This window comes from Protomyctophum bolini (assembly GCF_963924005.1).
Source record: "Protomyctophum bolini genome assembly, chromosome: 24".
Lineage (NCBI taxonomy): Eukaryota > Metazoa > Chordata > Actinopteri > Myctophiformes > Myctophidae > Protomyctophum > Protomyctophum bolini.
The window spans coordinates 24,257,865-24,272,128 of record NC_137885.1 but is presented as its reverse complement, the minus strand read 5'-3'; the positions used below and the strand labels follow the sequence as shown (position 1 = coordinate 24,272,128).

The window sequence follows — 14,264 nt, the reverse complement described above, 5'->3', positions numbered from 1 at the left end:
AGAGAGAGAGAGAGAGAGAGAGAGAGAGAGACAAGGCAAGAGCATGAAAGTTTACACCAGTGGGTTCTGGAACTTTTTCAGTTGGAGGATTTCAAGGTTTACTTTTATGCACTAGGTATAACTCTGAGGGTATCCGGATAACTCGCCAGTTTACCAACTCGCCACGATTTACTACACACACGCAATTTGTAATTGCTGTACTTGTGAGGACATGGACAGGCAAATTTATAGTCAGTGTATTGTCACTGCTGTGGTGTGCTACGGGTTCGCCTGCCAGTGAGGAGCCAAAAAAGAATATTGTTTTGAATTATTACCATTTCAAAACAGAAGCTAAAGTTTGCTAAATAATGTCATGAATTAAAAATCAATTTCAATTTTCCTTTTTGTAATTTAATGAAGTGCTTCGCCAACCTAGCACTGTTTTTGTCCGAATTCCATTTACACACACACACACACACACACACACACACACACACACACACACACACACACACACACACAAATAGTTGCTCTGTTTTCCGAGTGACAGAAAGAGGGAGAGTGAGAGAGTGAGAGAGAGAGATCGAGAGAGAGATCGAGAGAGAGATCGAGAGAGAGATCGAGAGAGAGAGACTCAAAGTCAATAGTAATTTGTGTGGTAATGAGTCATTTGTCTTCGCAAACAAAAACTAACAACAAAGGCGTTTTGGCAAATGGTGTACATATACTCTCTCTCAGTGTGCATGCGTGTGCATGTGTGTGTGCATGTGCTCACGCGCGCGTGCGTGTGTGTGTGTGTGCATGCGTGCTTGGGGGTGCGTGTGCAGTACCTGCAGTTTGCCCTCCAGGGCAGCAGTGGCGCTGTCCCCGCTGGTCTCGTCCACAACCACCACCATGTGTGTCAGAGAGTTCACCCTCACCTGCTCCAACTCCAGGTCTTCCTGCAACAGCTGCAACACACACACACACACACACACACGATATTTACATGGGTACAGGCTTTAGTTTCCATATACTAGTGGTCCGACTGTCATTAGAACGGCAACCCTACCTCAAAACCTAACCTAAGCATAGCCGCAAGCACGGACCAGTGCATGTTCACCAACCTTAACGCATGTTCACCAACCTTAACGCATGTTCGCCAACCTTAACGCATGTTCGCCAACCTTAACGCATGTTCGCCAACCTTAACGCATGTTCGCCAACCTTAACACATGTTCGCCAACCTTAACACATGTTCGTCAACCTTAACGCATGTTCGCCAACCTTAATGCATGTTCGCCAACCTTAACGCATGTTCGCCAACCTTAACACATGTTCGCCAACCTTAACACATGTTCGTCAACCTTAACGCATGTTCACCAACCTTAATGCATGTTCACTAACCTTAACGCATGTTCGTCAACCTTAACGCATGTTCGCCAACCTTAACGCATGTTCGCCAACCTTAACGCATGTTCACCAACCTTAACGCATGTTCGCCAACCTTAACGCATGTTCGCCAACCTAAATCCGGTCGCCAACCTTAAAGATGGAGTGCCACGATTTTTTCCACCCTAAAACATGATCATCAGGTATTATTATAATATAAGGAGGAAAAACCTTTTCCAAAAAGTGTACAGTATTTGTTAAAATCATGCTTTTATGTGGACACGCCCACCAGTTCAATAAGTATGCCTGGTTTGTCTGGTGGGTGGTGATGGGTGGTGAATGGTGATCCACCTGAACTGAAGCCGCACCCACAGCTGTAGTTGTATGATAAAAGGGGAGGGGTTAGGGGAGGGGCTGATAGTGCATGTGACGTCACTATATTACCGTTTATTTCATTGGCCCGTTTGACTGTCAAGGGTTCAGCCTCCAGGAAGAAACCCTAAATACAAAGTTAATACACCATTGCACATAAAAACGACTACAGTGTGTCTAATGAAGTACTGTCACCTCATAGACACATGCAAAACTGGAAAAATACAAAAATGGTGGCACTCCGTCTTTAACGCATGTTCACCAACTTTAATCCGATCGTTGTTTCCACATGTCGGTCCTATGGTGTGTCGGATATATATATATATATATATATATATATTAACATAAACCTTCTCTTCCCGGGGGCCCTGGCACAAAATATTTTCAGATGGTGGGTCCGTGGGCCAACCACAAAGCCAACGTCTGCAGTAACTACATTTTTGGACACTTGTGTATCCCAAAGGTCAAATTAGCCTTCGTGATTTGGGGGGATGAACAATCACCTCAAGAACAGATATACAATTAGTGTAATATCACTGAAATGCCGACATCTCACTTGGCTGAACAGTTGAAACACCTTTAAACCCATTCACATTGTCTTTGGCTTTTTAGGTAGTGATGCGCTGTCCATGGTACTGAAAGTCTGATACGCTGCATTGTAGCGGCTTCAGCACCACGGACAGCTCACAGCCCTTCGTCTGCTGACCGAGGGAAGGGATGTGACCGATGTGACCGTTCATGTGCTCAATCACTGACCACCAGTGACTGGCCAGTGATTGAGCACATGACCGGTCACATCGGTCACATCCGACCACCGGGAGGTCGTCTGATTACACAGCCTCCGTTTGACCGCATGGCCTCTGAACTCTCTCCCCCTCCTTGGTGGACAGCGCTGTCTGTCTGCCAATGAACTGCACACTCCAGCTAAATGACAGATTAAGACCAACATTGTAGGCAATATGGACATAGAGTAAAGCTGGAAAGAGCCCAATCCTACCGGGGAAAGAGAGGTGTTAATCCCCCTTTACACCGTCCACTTATTCAATTTGTTTTCCTTTTAGTGTGGTTGCTATAGGCAACACACTATTGTTCTCGGCCCGAGATTGTTTTGCCAGCAAGGTGAAGCTGCCTTTTGTTAACTTTTGCACAACAGAAAAGTGAGGCTTTTGGTCATGCCTCACACACGGTTGTCACTGTTGTCATGCTTCCAGCTTTCCGTGACATCACAATGTATAATATCAATGGTGAGACGGAATTCAGTCCCCACGTCGATTCCTCGCGCCTTGTGTCAGAGCAAGCACACTTTCAATTTCCCAGAATTGCACCTTTCCAGTTTTTTTTTAATTGCATCCAAAAACCTGACGTGGATGTTGGGAAAGCCTTGCCTTTCTCACTGTTCCGTTTCCTTGGTAAAACAAATAGGCTATTCTTATTGTTCTACTGTTAACAGTTTTCCTATTTTATTTTATTTTATTTTATTTTATTCATGTGCCATGTGTCAACATTTTTAGTTTCTTGTTTTTATGTATGGGCACGACGCATGGAACTACGTGTATGCCATACATTAAAATACCATGAAGAATAGGACATGCAAACAGGTCTCCTGGGGCTCCTCACATGCATGTACAGGCGGTACAGCTCCCCCCGCTGTTCAGACGTGAACACAGCACGGGGTCTTCTAATTGCTACTCTAATGACGACGCCCGTTAGCTTGAATTGATTGATCCGTGGGATGTTTGTAAGCGCTATAGCTAGACAACGCTAGACATCGCTATATGTCCCTTCACCCATTTCACCCAACCGAGGCCGGCAGTTTGCTGCATGTGACAAGCTATGCTATACTTGTACATGCACGTACTGTAGGTGACAATTACAGTACTGCACACACACAGTACTGTAGGTGACAATTACAGTACTGCACACACACAGTACTGTAGGTGACAATTACCAAATACCAGAAATACCACTGACAGTTAGCGAGTGAAGTGAGCAGGTATGCGCTCTCGCACGCACGCACGCACAGATGTCGTTGATTAATTTAAAAAATAATAATTAAGTGACAGTTTTTAACTCATATGTTTGCGTCGTGGGGTCCCTGGAACACAATATGTTTGATTGGCGGCCAAATACATATAATTTTGGGGGTCCTTGACAAAAAAAGGTTTGAAAGACACTGATATACGTAGAAACAAACCGTAGGTTTTTAGAAGACGCGTAGAATCGGCCTCAGGTCTTAATGGCTTAACCCCTTTTGGCGCGCGCAGGCACACACACACACACACACACACACCGTGCCATTTTAATCATTAATTTGCATTATTTACAACACTCGGTGTGATTTGCTTCAAGTGGTGCTGTGAGAGATGAATGCACAGGGATTGAAACATATCTCAGTGGAACAGGTAGCGTGAACAAGGAAGTATGTGTGCGTGTGTGTGCGCACGTGTGTGTGACACTGTGTGTGTGTCTCTGTGTGTGTGTGTGTGTGTGTGCCTGCCTGCCTGCAGTGCCCACACTGAGAAACTAAATGGCTCTGTCAAAGGCACCACTTACTTCAAATCAGGTTTGATTTAATATTTTCCTTTCCTTTAAACCACCTAGCTGCCACCAGTTATCATTTCAACAGCAAATTCACCAATAATGGTCATTACTCAGTCTGTAAAAAATAAATAAATAGATAAAAACTAACAGAAAGCATATTATTATATTTGACAAATGTTCACACTAGCAGACAGTGTTATTGACGCACTGACATGCTGCACAGAGAAGCTTCATAAAGAAGAAAAAAAAGTACTACAATGTTTTACTTAAGTAAAATGCAAAATGTACTTGTCTTTGAAAATAGCAGATCGGCTATGTTCAGAATAGCCCACGCTTAAACAGGGCCGAAGTGGTCAATGCATGTTTTGTAATAAAAAAATAACTAACTAGTAAGAGCATAATATTTGCCTCTGAGAGTAGAAGTAAAAGTATTGAAGATTTTAAATACTAAAAAAAAAGTACAGTACTTGCGTATATTATGTGCTTAGTTACTTTCCACCACTGCTTGATGCCTTACCGTCTTCAATTAGATTTGTGTCCATTTTGGACGACTGCCAACATAAGCACTTAAGGTAAGATGAGAGTGGTGTAGCCCTGGTCCACTGTGTTAGCTCTCTCTCTCTCTCTCTCTCTTTCTCTCTCTCTCTCTCTCATTAGCAGGCAACAGTGCAGCACTGTCCCTCTCTCTGTTTCTGGCACAACAGCGCCCCTACTGGTACTCATTATACTGGTGCTCATTAACGTCACCTAGGTGAACAACACATAGGTGAACACGGACATTGCTGTTCCTTGGAGTGGTCGCACCACTCAAAAATAAACGAAACTACTTTGCTGTACTCATGGAAACAAAGACATGTTTGTTGTGTTGTCTATTGTCTGTCTATTCTCCAGACAATAGACTGTCAACAACACAGAACAGTCTTTGTTTCGGTGAGTAGCAACGTAGTTTTGTTGATTTTTTTCACTAAAGTCGGACCCCTCGCATGGCAGTGGAATTGTTTTGTCGGTGGGAAGCGAGGCGTTTCTGGCAGGGCGTCACATTGGAACAGGGCTAGGAGCGGTGCTCCTGTTGAGCCTCGGGGGTCATTTGGAACAGGGCTAGGAGCGGTGCTCCTGTTGAGCCTCGGGGGTCATTTGATTTGACCTTATAATAATAATGGATTGCATTTTTATAGCGCTTTTCCAAGTGCTCAAAGCGCCTTACAATTCATTCATACATTGGGTGGTGAAGCGGCGAACAGTCGACGCCAGCGTCCTCACTATACCCACATTCACACACCAATGGTGGCGAGCTACCATGCGAGGCACCGACCGACTCATTGGAGGCAATGTGGAGTTCAGAGTCTTGCCCAAGGACACTTCGACATGTGGACCCACGGATCATTGGACGACCTGCTCTACCTCCTGAGCCACGGCCGCCATTGCATCAAGCCTACCTTGTGTTCCTCAACTTGGTGTTTGACGTCCTCCAGGTCGGGACCCAATGGCTGAGCCCCCATGCGCTTGATCCGCCCCTCCGTCACGTCCAGCCAATCGGTGAGCTGCTTCAGCTGCTGGTGCTGCAGCTCCATGAGGACCTCATGTAGTCTGGGTGAGGAGAGGAGGAGAGGAGAACACGGCTTTATATCATACCAGTTTGACCTCATGTAGTCTGGGTGAGGAGAGGAGGAGAGGAGAACACGGCTTTATATCATACCAGTTTGACCTCATGTAGTCTGGGTGAGGAGAGGAGGAGAGGAGAACACGGCTTTATATCATACCAGGAGGACCAGTGGTTACATTTTTTAAATAGGATTTGATATACTACTTTAAAATAGGATTTGCTAGACTACTTTTTGACACTATACTTCTGTGCAAATGATCATAATAAGCACAGAGGAAAGCTATTTTCCTCTCGCTGTAGCAGAGAAAAACAAGGAAAGTTTCTGTTTACTAAAAGCACTTGTTCCCAGAGCACTGCACTCCTGCCTTAAGGGCCACTCTAAGTAGTTAAAAATGAGAAAAACTCTAAAGCTTCGCCAAGTGGCAATGGAAAGTGTGCAAGACGGCCTAACAGTCGTGAAATAAGGTCTCATTTTGAATACATGTACTTCTGTGTGTACTCACCGCTCCCCTGTGGAACGAACAAATGGCTTTTAGTTTTAGTACTGGTACTTTGACACGATCCCCCGTCAAATTAACCTTGTTTTTAGCAATGAGGCAACATCCGACAGGCCTTGAGCTGGCCCTAAATAGGCTCTATGCACACCCCTACTCCCTTCACAGGTGTAACCGATGATACTAATTAAGGCTCTGTTCCATCCTGGTCACACAGAGTCAGGGTGCTGCTATTGTGAATGTTAACGCTCACTGGAAGCACTCTGTTACACCGGTGGGTTCCAAATGGCCCTGTATGGGTGTGTAACTCAGAGTGTACAAAATGCAAATGGAACCAAATGGACTATTCAGTGACAAAGCGAGACTTTGGAAATTGTAACCGTCGGTATTGGTGGGAGGATCATAAAGTGTCACATATATTGTAAGCAGGAGCCTGACCATTTTTTTTTTAATTCATTACTTTATTATTATTTTCACCTAAACGTCATTAGTGATGTTCATTGCAATGCCATTGGTCATGATATTTGAATATAAATACCCACCACAGAGGCTGAAATTCACACAAATTAAAAATGTCTGGACCTTTGGACAATTTTTACCTATTACTTTTGACCTTTAACCCTAATAAAAGTAAGTAAAATAATTGTAATATAAGTTTTTTTGTGATCATTAGAATGTCTAGAACATGTTTTATTCATTATTGTGAAAGATATCCCCCAAATGTACTTTTTTTATATATATAAATATTATAAATGTGCATAAAAAAATATTTATTACATATTTTTTTAACATAAGTCCTAGTAGTACAAAGTAGTAGTAAGGTTGAAATCTCTTTTTTGCAAGTAGAAATTAATCCGGGTTTTACAGGTTTAATTAAGTTAATTCTGAAAGTCACAGGTAACCAGAGCAGGGCAGCGAGGACTGTGCTCACTGTGTGTGTGTGTGTGTGTGTGTGTGTGTGTGTGTGTGTGTGTGTGTGTGTGTGTGTGTGTGTGTGTCAAAAGCCGGTTTGTGTCACTTGCCGTGTTTGAAAATCTTGCTTGCTTGATATCCAAATATAGAGCATTGCAACAATCAAGTCTGCACTCTGGAGTATAGATAACCACATGGATGACATTTTCTGCAGCAATGAGGAAATTACTGACTTTTGCAAGTTTTCTCAACTGGACAAAGCACGATTGAACTACCACAGTCACCATGGTTGTCAAATAATTGGGAAGCTAGAGTTCAACTGGTTCATAACAAAGAGTATTACTACTCAAGCCCAAAATGACATAGTTATATTTTACCAGTTGCACGCGCTCTAGCTGCAATGCTATCCCATTGGCTGAAAGGTCGGCTAGAGTAAAAAAGTTTCTGACTTTAGTTTGCCTAGAGACGAAGCAGCCAATCAGAAAGATAGATGACTACGGCAGCCAGAGATTGTAGACCAGCCTGCTTCATAGCTGGTAAAAAAAATATAATAATAATAATAATGCATAAAAAACAAAAAAAAACAACACTGGCTAACACAAACCCTGAAGTATTAAGACAGACACATGAGAGGATTCCTTTGTTTTGGGCGGATGAAGCGATGTGTTCCGAAATAAAAACGCCATTTGTCTTTGTCACTTTGAGTGTGAGATGAAGCACTGTGTGCGCAAGCTGTCGAGGGCTGTGTTCACCACCATTGTGCTAGACTTAGAGGGACGACTGTAGACACACTGTAGATCTACCACGGGACGGAGAGCAGATGTTTGCTTTGTACAGTGTGTGTGTGTGTGTGTGTGTGTGTTATTGATGCTGCCGAGGCTCCAAAGTTATCCTGCCAAAGAAGTGCGTGCGTGTGTGTGTGTGTGTGTGTGTGTGTGTGTGTGCGCGTGTAATTATAGTTCTGAATAGAGTACCGAAGTCTGTCATCACCGTCGCAAGAGAACCGCCATCGCCGGGGTCAGAGTTTAGTTTTTTGTTCTTCTTTTTCAATTGAAATTCCCCGCAGGGAAATGTTAGATCACTTCATACAGCTCCGTTTCCGAAAAGAAACAGATCGGCCAGGCGGCGAAAATTGTTAAATTTCCTCCAAACGAGCGAATGTATGTAACTCGGCGGCACGCCGGTGTCGCCGGACTGATTTGTTTATTTCACAAAAATGCTGACGTCCTGTCGAACTATAGCAATACACAAATGCACTTCAGTAAAATGCAAATGTGTGAGTGTGTGTGTATGTGTGTATGTGCGCGTGTGCGTGCATGTGTGTGCGTGTGTACCTGCTCTGCCTCTCCATGGAGGCCACTCGGAGGTGCTCCCAGCGGGAGTTGAGGAGGTTCATCTGCTCCCTCACCTCCGTCTCCTCCTCCTCGCTCAGCTGCCCCTCCCCCAGGAGGGCGGAGCCCGCCCGGAGGACCCGCCCCACGCTGCCCTGGTGGGAGGTCAGCTCCACCATGTAGCCCTGCACGCACGCACACACACACGCACGCACACACACACACACACGCGCGCATGCACACACACAAACATAATCCATGCCATAAGCCATGCCATTTTGTTTAGGAATTAACATGTCCGATAAACCTAGCTAGACTTAAACTTAAAAAAATACATTTTAACAACATAAATCTGGTAAGGTCCCTAGCTGGCACAACATATGCTTTGATAGGGTGGAGGTGGGGGGGGGTACACACAAATACATCATAAACATGTTTGATCGGGCGGCTGGTGTAGCCGTCTGGGCACCTTGGCTGGTAATCCAGTCCGGCAGTGTGCCGCGGGTTCGACTCCCGATCCTGACGGCCTTTACTGCGTGTCACCCCCCCGCCCCCATATCTCTCCCCAATTTCTGTCAGCCTATACTGTATACCTATCCCTCTATAAAAATCTGGTTGTTTAACTGTATGTAATGTGTTTTATTTTCGTTTTTCGTTTTATTTTTCGTTTTGTCATTTATTTATTTTTGTTTTGTATTTATTATTGTCAATTCATTTCGTGATAAGATTTTGTTTGTATTTGTGCTGCCAGAGGGATGTGGGGGGGAAAAAATATATGTCAATTGTTGAAAATACTTATGTGTAATATAAAGAAAATGAATAAACATATGTTTAAAAAAAATTAAAAATAAAGGCGAAAGCCACAAAAAAATACAAATGTTTGAGGACCACGTGGTTTAAACGACATTTAGGAAACAAGCCCAAAAACAAGCACTTTAGAAACAAGCAACTCGCTGAGCCGAATCGATATTTACACGTGACTACACAGAGACAAAACAACAAGCAGAGCTCTTTTAATCTTCATTTCACAAGATGGTTCGCTATAGAGCGCCGCAGTCCCACCCCCTTTCAGAACGACGAGTCGCCCAGGAAATGATTCTCCATTCATTTTCTCCATAGGCTTTTCAAAAAGTATTTATTTAAAGACGGTTACACCGTGGACAAAGCCAACTCGGATCGTGACAAATCATGACAATGATTACAATGTTTTGGGCCGATCAAATAATTAGTAGGAAGAAAAACAAAACAAATAGAGTTGTATCCTGCCTTTATTTTCTTCTTTCAAATTATTTGATCGGCACAAAATATTGTGTTTGTTGTCATGATTTGTCACGATCCGAGTTGGCTTTGTCCGCGGTGTACAGTAACTGTCTTTATATAAATACTTTTTGAAAAGCCTATGGAGAAAATTAATGGAGAATCATTTCCTGGGCCCCTCATCGTTCTGAAAGGGGGCGGGACTGCGACGCTCTATAGAGCCCACGGGCCATATGCTCTATGGGGCGTGCCTCTTCCCTGGTGCGATCAGCGCGCCCCATAGCGAACCATTTTGCTCATTATTTTGATTAACCCATTTTGGACTGACGTTGATTTTTTTTTAAAAGGCTTCAAAATCATTTCTGAAAAACCCATAATGTCAGTGGTGCTCAACCTTTTTTAGTTGTTTTTAGTTGTACGAGAGTGACCTTTAAGTGGCTTACAAAGATCAGACAGACCTCATGTGTGTGGAACTGCTCCTTGACCTCCTCCACGTGACTGGAGATGTGAGGCTGGGCCTGGAGACCGTCTTCTGCCGACAGCAGCCACGTCAACACCTGGTGGGAGACCATAGAGTTAAAGATGGAGTGCCACAATGTTTGCATTTTTCCAGTTTTTCATGTGTCTATGAGGTGACAGTACTTCATTAGACACACTGGAGTCGTTTTTATGTGCAATGGTGTATTAACTTTGTATTTAGGGTTTCTTCCTGGAGGCTGAATCCTTGACAGTCAAACGGGACAATGACATAAACAGTAATATAGTGACATCACACTATCAGCTCCTCCCCTAACCCCTCCCCCTTTATCATACAACTGCAGCTCTGGGTGCGGCTTCAGTTCAGGTGGATCACCACCCATCACCCACCAGGCAAACCAGGCATACTTAATGAACTGGCGGGCGTGTTCACATAAAAGCATGATTTTAACAAATACTGTACACTTTTTGGAAAAAGTTCTTCCTCCTTATATTATAATAATACCTGATGAATCTTGATCATGGTTTAGGGTGGAAAATAATCGTGGCACTCCATCTTTAAGATATAATCTAGACGATTATATCTTAAAGATGGAGTGCCACGAGGTCTTCTAGAGAGACCGCATGGATTAGAGCCACATAAAATGTCACGACTGAAAACTGTCCACACAACAACTTTAAGGTATATTAATGACAGTAAAATGTTGAAAATGAGTGTAATCCCGTAGTCACTATTCACTGGGATACCAAAAAACATTACAAAAAAAGGTTTCTCACTGTTCTAATCTCGGGTTGAATATTGATAAGCGATTAAAATGTGATTAATCAAGATTAATTAATTACAATGCCTCTGATTAATTAGATAATTTCCCAGCTCTACTTTCAACATATCAATAAAGGCAGAAAAAGAAGCCCAAAAAATATCTTAAAAGTCCTAATGTGTAATTTGTGAAACATCGTGAATGGAGCCACCACACACTAGCGCTGTGTGTCCTACACATTCACACAGTATATAAAATGATGGGTTGGTATTTTGAAGAAATTACAGATTGAGGCCCTATAACGATTGCGGTTTTGAAATGTCTGAGATCAGTAGGGCTTCCTTGAAGACTGAAACAACTAGTAACCGAAACTAATAGGCTATATCTACAAGCTTACAGTACGACACGCTGTGACGCGTCGTACGCTTGTAGATTTTCGGTGCAGGACACACTTCCATAGAAGACTTCTACGGAATCCAAATGACTGAAATCAGTCGTGGCGAGTGGCGACCGAGAACGCAGGCCTCTCATTGGAAATTGAATTACTAGGCGCGTTAATCGCTGCCCATCTGAAAGGACCTTTATTCTGTCAACTACGGCAACTCTCCAGCAGGGGCGCTCAACCCGTGGGTCGCGACCCAAATCGCCCAAATTATTTTGGGCCATTGAATGGCAACTGAATGGCTGGAAAATGGAAATGAAGAGTTGACATAGTATGCATAAACTGTCCTTGATGATTAGATCTGGTTTCAGTATTCATTCATGATATATCTTCTCTATTATTAGGGTTATTTTTGCAGTCAGTTTGTATTGGTGGTGGGCAGTGGGGCGGGGTGGGGGTCGCGAGACATGGCCAAAGCATTTCCGGGGGTCCCCAGCCAAAGAGGTTGAGAACCCCTGCTCCAGAGCCACCTATACACTCTCTAAAGGTTGAGAACTCCTTCTCCAGAGCCACCTATACACTCTCTAAAGGTTGAGAACTCCTTCTCCAGAGCCACCTATACACTCTCTAAAGGTTGAGAACTCCTTCTCCAGAGCCACCTATACACTCTCTAAAGGTTGAGAACCCCTGCTCCAGAGCCACCTATACACTCTCTAAAGGTTGAGAACTCCTTCTCCAGAGCCACCTATACACTCTCTAAAGGTTGAGAACTCCTTCTCCAGAGCCACCTATACACTCTCTAAAGGTTGAGAACCCCTGGTCCAGAGCCACCTATACACTCTCTAAAGGTTGAGAACTCCTTCTCCAGAGCCACCTATACACTCTCTAAAGGTTGAGAACCCCTGGTCCAGAGCCACCTATACACTCTCTAAAGGTTGAGAACCCCTGGTCCAGAGCCACCTATACACTCTCTAAAGGTTGAGAACTCCTTCTCCAGAGCCACCTATACACTCTCTAAAGGTTGAGAACCCCTGCTCCAGAGCCACCTATACATTCTCTATTATTTTGAAACAATATGCCTACTCTTGTGACGTTTTGCGACTTGTGTGTATTATCATTCATTTGAAAATTGAATTTGCAATAGCCTCTTTACAATACCCTACTGCAGAAAATGGTCTGATACAAGTACAAGTACGGTATTAAAATGGATTGGTATCAAGCACAAAAAGTAGATAATACTCATTGTGCAGACGGTCTCGTTTCACAAGTTTAAATGGGTAATGCATGTTTTATAATATGATAAAATAATAATAATAAGTAGTAAATAGCAAAACTAGAGTAGAAGTAGAAGTACAGAAAATGGGAAAGCTCCAGTAAAGTAAAAAAGAAAAATACTCTGAGTAAAGGCACTTAGTTACTTTACACCACTGAGTACACGCTCGCGGCACTGAGCGCGATATATTATAACGAGGCGATTGAGAAAATGTAATTATTTTTTCGAAAACAAGGTCGATTTGTCAGCGTGAAAGCAAATAGGGGGGGAAAACAAAGTCTTCATCTTTGATTTAACAGTCCCTGCAGTTTTCTGGGAGTTTGTTCTCGATTATACGGTGCATAAAAATTGCAAAACGCAATATTGGATCCTTCTAAATTGTTTAGTTGTGATCATTTGTAAGCAGACCTGTAAAGACACACACCGTTACAGTTGCTCTTCTGTCTGCTGAAGATTTTTGCAGAGATAGTGTTTTTCCAAATTCTGCTGAGATACTTTGTCCTCTCATCCTTGATTGTATTCTTAAAGGTGATAGAAGGCTGACTTAAGCAATATTACACGAGAGGATGTAGATCCTTCATCCAACACTTTTAAATCGCTCAGCCTTGGCTAGGTCAAAAAGTAAAAACCAATCACTTCGCTTTACATCTTCTTTGTTTAATTGAAGAACCTTCTGGTCGCGTCCAATCATTGATTTGTTCAATACACTCAGCGCCTGTATTAAGACCATCTGGTGAAATGGATTATGTAAATGTGTACATGTGTCGTCTAGCGTGATTACGATAACATATGGTAATGAGCTCAATCTCCATAATCATCCACCTTATTATCATCATCTTGGCCGTCCTCATTGTCAATAACCTTTGTTTTCCTCATGGTGTCGTCAGCAGCCATGTTGAAAGGTTGGAAGGTTTTAATGTTTCTTAATTGAAGTCACACTACAGTGTCACACAAACGTAGCACAAATAGACAATATAATATAAGGTCACCAGGATATTCACTCCACTTTGGAGACCATTCTGTGTTTTGAGATACCTCTGTCTGTTTCTTTTCTACTGTTGGGAAATATCCCTGAAGATTTTCTAACACATGATAAATACTTAATCAAGATCCTCTTAGCATCAAGTAAAAAAGCAATCACACGACGCTGGTACCAACAGGACCCACCAACGAAAGATCAATGGATGGACATTATTGAGGAACTGTATTCTATGGAAAAACTAAAAAATGGGACAAGTGGAATCTCTTTACTCAGCCTAGCGATATTGCAATAGAATTACATTGAATGCTTATTGTAATATGAAAAATGCAGCCTTTTTTCTTTTACTTTTTGTCCTTTTTCTTTCCCGTATTGTCTTGTTAGTTTTTTTTTTTGTGTGCCTGTTCTTCCATCAATAAAAATTAAGTGAAAAAAAATATATATATAAGGTCACAACATGCCGCTATGCAACACACTGTTTTCGCTATATTGGAAACATTTTGAAAATGATAGTGAGCGTGGTAAATGTTGT

At 42.8% G+C, this 14,264-nt stretch overlaps 1 protein-coding gene across 1 annotated transcript in view; it reads right to left on the bottom strand.

The window, feature by feature from the left end:
* Positions 1 to 14,264, bottom strand: part of LOC308311384 (dystrophin-like) — a 368,975-nt gene that overhangs the window by 183,195 nt on the left and 171,516 nt on the right. Inside the window, 4 exon segments of the mRNA XM_080758068.1 lie at positions 810 to 929; positions 5,700 to 5,850; positions 8,607 to 8,788; positions 10,319 to 10,417. Of these exon segments, the coding sequence (XP_080614194.1) occupies positions 810 to 929; positions 5,700 to 5,850; positions 8,607 to 8,788; positions 10,319 to 10,417 (552 nt within the window).